At 33.2% G+C, this 6,318-nt stretch overlaps 1 protein-coding gene across 1 annotated transcript; it reads left to right on the top strand.

Moving 5' to 3' along the window:
• The first annotated feature begins 1,380 nt into the window (after positions 1 to 1,380).
• Positions 1,381 to 2,867, top strand: LOC106760987 (probable BOI-related E3 ubiquitin-protein ligase 3). Its single transcript, XM_014644449.2, has 3 exons — positions 1,381 to 1,624; positions 1,724 to 2,036; positions 2,148 to 2,867. Exons 1-3 carry the CDS (start codon positions 1,569 to 1,571, stop codon positions 2,739 to 2,741), a joined length of 963 nt encoding a protein of 320 aa, XP_014499935.1. The 5' UTR covers positions 1,381 to 1,568; the 3' UTR covers positions 2,742 to 2,867.
• The last annotated feature ends 3,451 nt before the right edge of the window (positions 2,868 to 6,318 follow it).

Genomic DNA, 6,318 nt, shown 5'->3' with positions numbered 1-6,318 from the left:
AGTCAATAACTTTTTGGCTTTGACTTTGCTTAACGAGTATATTCTTGTCCAATAAATCTACATAATTATGTATATTTATGTCAATCCAACCTTGCAAGTTTAGTCCAATAGCCAATACAAATGTCTAATTCAAATTTCATCACATTCAATGATTATAACATCATCATTTGTAGTACCAATGAGACAACATCCTCAATTGCATCATGCAATTCACATAAGTCAATTTATAATCATAATTTCAATTTCATTCACTAATTCTTGTTCATAACCTCAATCGTACCATACATACATACAATTAATAATTTCAATATATCAATCACATAAAAATTATACAATTAACTATACACTTGTTCTAAGAAATCTTAAACCACTTACAAAAAATTAATAAAACTATTTATATTAAAAAAATATAATATTAAAATAATATAATCTTTCTATATTTTAATCACCGTATTTCTTTACATTTGAATATTGATAATTAGGTAAAACTAAGTGTTTGAAGAATATATTCTAGATTACTTTTTCAATTAGCATCACCAACCTAATTCATTTAATAACCGTAGAAGTAATTTTTGGAAAAGTTGATTAATAGGAATATAAAAGACATAAATGTTGTGAGCGTAACGGAGAGGAGAGGGTTGAAAGTTTCAAGGGCTGTGATCTTGCGGATGACGGCAGGAGTGTGGACCATAACGCATCCAGAAAGAGGGGACACGTGGCGGAGAACGGTGGAAGGGCACACATAACATAACGCGACACAACATAACAGAAGCAACGTTTCCCATGCCACCACCATGACTCAACCAACGAAACAAACAAGAACCATTTTCCTGAGAAAAAGCAAAGGAAACTGCCAAAAGTCCCTCCCCTTCCACCGGGTAACCGTACCCCTATGCACTCTACCACGGGTCCCACGCCCCCTTCCACGCTGGCACCTCGCACGTGCCCTCTTCCGTTGTTCCCCCACAACCCTGCCACACACGTGTCCCCCGACCCCATCACCACCACCATGTTCTTGTTCTTCCTTCCAAAAACCAAACCATTAAAAAATAATTAAAGCTAAAAATCAACACTGCCTACGTGGCACCGTCTAGTCGGCAGCTCTTACCTGGCACCATTTTATTTAACTACCGGGTAATAATAAAATTACAAAATGACCCTTTCAGCCTGCCACATCAAATATCTCTATCTGCCCATCTGGTCGCCCTGCTCCGGATTATATTATATAGACAAAAAGATCTCTCTCACTCGAGCAATTCAACAAACAAACAAGATCTTTACTCTTTTCTCCTTTTCTTATTTTTTTAATTTATAATTTATTGGTCTAACGTTTGGTCACATTTAATAAATAATAATAATAAATATAGTGATTAATAACGTGGACCGAGGAAACCCCGAATAAACCCCACCATCCAGCCTCGCCACATCTATTTGCTTTGCATGCCATTCTCTCTTCCTTCCGCACTACTTCTATTTTTCTTCATTCTTCCTCTCACTCTTCTCCCACCATCTTCGCTCTTCGCACACTTAAGAGAAAAACCATACAATCTCAATATACTACAATCTTCATGGCCGTTGAGGCGCGCCATCTCAATCTCTTCCCCTCCCAACTCGTAACCAACCGGTATGTATCCTTCTTCTTCCTTTCGCACTTTTTCTTTTCATTTCTTTTATGCGCTCATTTCAAATCTTGTTTTACAATGTTTTCTATGCGCTTGTGCAGCCAAGTCATGAATTCTGTGGATGCAAATGTCAACATGTATAACGCGCAACAGATTGCTTATTCTTCGTATTTTCCGTTATCCGCCGCCGTCACGGAGGCGGGGCTTCCTTCATCGGTTTACAATTCGCTCGGAAACGCCGTCAAAACTGAAAGTGGTTTAACCCACAACAACAGCGTTGTTGTTCCTCCCTTGTCGAGAAAGCGCTCCAGGGAGAATAACAGCTACAACGACTCGTTCTCGTTTCTCGGCCAAGACGTTTCTCTTCAGATCCAACAGCAGCAACTTGACATCGAGCATTTAATTATGCAACGAGTATGTTTCATTTCTTCGTCATAATTTCATGTATCTGTTTCTGATTAACTGTGTGTCTATGCTTGAATTTGAAATACTGATTTTGCGATGTATGATGTGTAATGTCTTCAGATGGAGAAGGTGAGAATAGAGATTGATCAGAAGCGAAAGCGCCAAGCGAGAAAGATAATCGACGCGATTGAGGCAGGCGTGATAAAAAAATTGAAGGCGAAAGAGGAAGAGATAGAGAAAATCGGAAAGCTTAATTGGGCGTTGGAAGAGAAAGTAAAGTCTCTGTGCATGGAAAATCAGATTTGGCGTGACTTGGCTCAAACGAACGAAGCTACGGCAAATGCTTTACGGCGTAATCTAGAACAGGTGTTGGCGCAACGCGGAATGGTGGACGACGGTGATGCAGCAGCTTTAATGGACGATGCTGAGTCTTGCTGTGGAAGCACCGAGGAGGACGGTGAAGGAAAGAAAGAGGTTGGATGGCGCACGATAAGAAGGGGATGCGCAAGTGTGAAGGATAAGAAGGAGGGTGGTTGCGGGATGATTGATGAGAGTAATGAAAGGTTTTGCAGGAACTGTGGGAAAGAAGAGTCGTGCGTGCTGATTTTGCCGTGCCGGCACCTGTGTTTGTGTACTGTATGTGGATCTACTCTCCACATTTGTCCTATATGTAAATCCTTTAAGACTGCTAGTGTTCATGTTAACATGTCCTAAATTTGGAAAATGAAAAACAGGACTAGACTAGGACCATCAAACCTCTCCTTCTCAATCTCAACAATATATATCAATTTTTCATAAATTATAAAAAAAAAAATAGTAAAAAAAGAGCTTATTTTGATACATATTTTTTTATTCTTTTATTTTTATGTGAATTTCATTTCATTGAATGTAAAATTGCATTTTATTTAATTGAAATTAGCATTCAGAGCAATGGATATGGCAATTTGGTTCCACCAAGTCTTGTGCATTTAGAGTAAATTGTCTGTTTAAGTTATTAAAAGCTCTAATTTGTGTGTGTGTTGAGAAGGTGTGGGAGGTGGAAATATGTAAACTACATTTTTGTATAGATGAATTGATGGGGAGGGTGAGGAGAGATAAAATAAGGGAGTGGGGGACCCAGGGTGCATGTACTAAGATAATTTCGCGGATGGAGAAAGTGAAGGCGCGTGAGGAGGCAGCGCGTGAAGTCAACGAGGTGGGGACAGAAAGTGACATTAGTGCGGCAAAAGCTGACACGTAAGACGCTCGTAAATGTCGCTGTTATTTGAAGAGTGCCTGCAACGGCCATTTTCTTAGAGCTCAGGCTTTGGACCAAAGGCCAATGCACAGGGCACAACCAAAAAAAATATTTAATCTTTTATTACTTTAAATAAATAAAGTTTTGTTGGTTTTATTTATTTATAGGGGTAATAGAATAATAGAAAAAGGTAGTGTTAGTCTGGGAGGCGGTGCATGTTAAGTTTGGATTTTGTTACTCTTTAAAAAATATGGTAAAGAAAAATTAGTGTGAGTAGAAGGCCCTGTATTAATATGGATTGCTTTGCTACTATTTTCAGTATCGAAAGCAGCAAAAAACAATAATGGTAACAGGGAGGGAAACGTGGCTCAGCCACCCCACATGTGACCGCCACGTGACTCCTCAATGCTTCATTACTTTCATTTTTGTTTGTTCTGTTCAAGTCAATGATCGTCATAAGAGCTGCCCACGTGTATCTCTCTACGTAAATGTAACGTCTCCCTTTTATCAGGAAATCCCAGTTTTTTTTTTTTTTTTCTTTGGTAGAAAGAAGGGAAGAGAGAGAAACAAAAAGAGTAAAATCTGTTATCGATTAAATTTCTTAAACAGTGTGAATTAATTTTTTTCGAGTTTAAAAATTATTACTTCAAGTATTAATAAAATCAATCCAAATATTTAGATTTAGCTAATATCATTTAATTATATTAATTAATCTAATCTAATTTTTTTATTAGAACTCAATAATATATAAGAAAGAGGGAATGATAATTAAGTAATTAATTATAAACGCTACTGGGATATTTATCATTAATCAAAATAAATTAGTTAACATTATTTATATTTAATTTAATATTTTTATAATTATTTCGAAAGGAAAGTTTACCTCCGTTGAGTTTTGGGTTTTTTTAATTTTTAATTATTATAAACCAATACACAATTTTACTTAACTGTTAATGTCATTTATATTTTTCTTTTCAACAATTCACATTCCACTTCCTGCATAATTAATTTCTAACTTCAACCCAACAAAAGTTATATTTTACACAACAAAATAAATTATTAAATATTATTTTTAAGTTTCTAATGTATTATAAGTATTCAATTTTCTCATTTAATACCTTTAAAATATCTCTCAAGTATTTACAGAAATTATACGTTTTTTTACCTAACTTTGATTGAGTGTAACTTGACAAAAGATAAATCAGTTTCATTATTGAGAAATCAAATTTCAAGTTAAATTTTGTATTTTGTTTTTATTTTTCATTTTAAAATAAAGGAGGGAGTATAAATTAATAATAATAAAAAATTATTATTATTGATTTGAAATTAATTAATTTGAGAAAAAAAATATAAACAAATAAATTATAAGGAAGTTTAAATTATAAAAACAGGTTTATAAAATTTTATTATCTTAGGATTTAGTTTATATATATATATATATATATATATATATATATATATATATATATATATATTTGGAAAGAAGCCTATTAGTAGTAGATAATAATATAATGGTTAAAAAAGTATTTGAATATTTAGTTAAAGAGGAATTGAAATTTGACATAAATAGTTGTAAAGGAAATACGCGTAACTGCATGAATATTCAAATAAACGAGGTTGAATGAATAAAGATTTAGTGAAATGTAGATCTTTAAATGTGGTGGTCAATTAATATAGCTAATATTTTTGAAATTACAAACCAATTTATCATGGATTGTTTTGCATGTTAGATTCCGTTTTCCATATAAAACCAAAATTACAACACAATAAAATATTAATTCTTACAAACATTTTTCAATTTATAATAAAAATAAAGTGCAGAAGTGTACCCGAAATTGAGATGAGATTAACAATGAGATATTACATTTTTGTATATTAATGTTATTATATATACAAACATATAATTTTACAATTAGTTGTTATTATATTAAGTATATTTAAAATTTCGTTCATTAATTGTACTCGCATATAAAATTAAAATAGTTTTTATTGCATCAAACACAAGTAAAAATCTCAATGATCATTAATATTGACATAATCAAATGAAAAACTTATTATGAAATGTGTAGCATTAAAATTACCTAAAAATAATATGTTATTTTTTACTGATCCTGTTTTATCTTGATGAGACCAATATAATGACTTTAATATATAAAGTGCAATATCTAAATAATAAAACATATATGTATATAACTAAATATGTCCAAAAGTCAATGTATGCATACATAAAATAAAAAAAATATAAAACATATAAAAGTGATTAACTTCCACTAAACCAAAGATTCCTCAAACTTTAAAACACTCATGTTAGCAACATGCTTGTGAAAGGCCTTAGGTGGAAGTCCTTTAGTAAGAGAATTTGCAATCATGGAGTTTTTCCCTAAGTATTTTATAGAAATATGTTCATTCTATACTATTTTTATAACTAGGAAATTGATATCAATATGCTTCGACTTGTTCGAGCTCCTATTATTGTTAGAATATAATACAACTAATTTGTTATCGCAATATAACTTATGACAAACCCTTAACCAAGGGTCCAATCACAAGGAGCATGACCAAGCAATTTCAAGAAGAGTTAGAGTCATCTCTACAAGGTGAAGCTAATGTCTTATTCACTTGGGCCATCATAAAGAATTTCTAGACCTTGTATTAAGGGTCAAGTAATGTAAGGGTTTTGAACAATCTTGCTTAAGTTGTAAGGCAATATTTGTGCCTGGCTTAAGCTAATCTTTTGTGATTAGTTTTGCAACCCTAGATTGGTGGAGGCTATCCCACACGAGACATGGTGGTCACATGACAAACTCTTAGTGGAGAACTTTCTTACAGAGGTAGTGATCATATGTCATTTTCTTAGTGAGAAACTTCAGTTAAAGTGGCTTTTCCACATGACAAGCTCTTAGTAGGGACTTTTTTTTAAAAGGTATTGACCATGTGTCATTTTCCAAGTGAAGAAAGTTTTGCTAAAGTGGCTTTCCACATGACACTTTAGGAATGGAAAATTTTTCTAAAAGTTAGAGTGCCATATGTCAAGCTCTCTTTCACTAAGATAGG

This window comes from Vigna radiata, chromosome 5 (genome assembly GCF_000741045.1).
Source record: "Vigna radiata var. radiata cultivar VC1973A chromosome 5, Vradiata_ver6, whole genome shotgun sequence".
NCBI classification, from domain to species: domain Eukaryota; kingdom Viridiplantae; phylum Streptophyta; class Magnoliopsida; order Fabales; family Fabaceae; genus Vigna; species Vigna radiata.
Note: the sequence above shows the minus strand (reverse complement) of the source record. Positions and strands in the feature narration are given on the sequence as shown.

Coding starts and splice junctions, on each gene's coding strand:
- LOC106760987 (XM_014644449.2), top strand. CDS start 1,569: ATGGCCGTTGAGGCGCGCCATCTCAATCTCTTCCCCTCCCAACTCGTA. Junction 1,625..1,723: donor TCCCAACTCGTAACCAACCG/GTATGTATCCTT, acceptor GCGCTTGTGCAG/CCAAGTCATGAATTCTGTGG. Junction 2,037..2,147: donor AGCATTTAATTATGCAACGA/GTATGTTTCATT, acceptor TAATGTCTTCAG/ATGGAGAAGGTGAGAATAGA.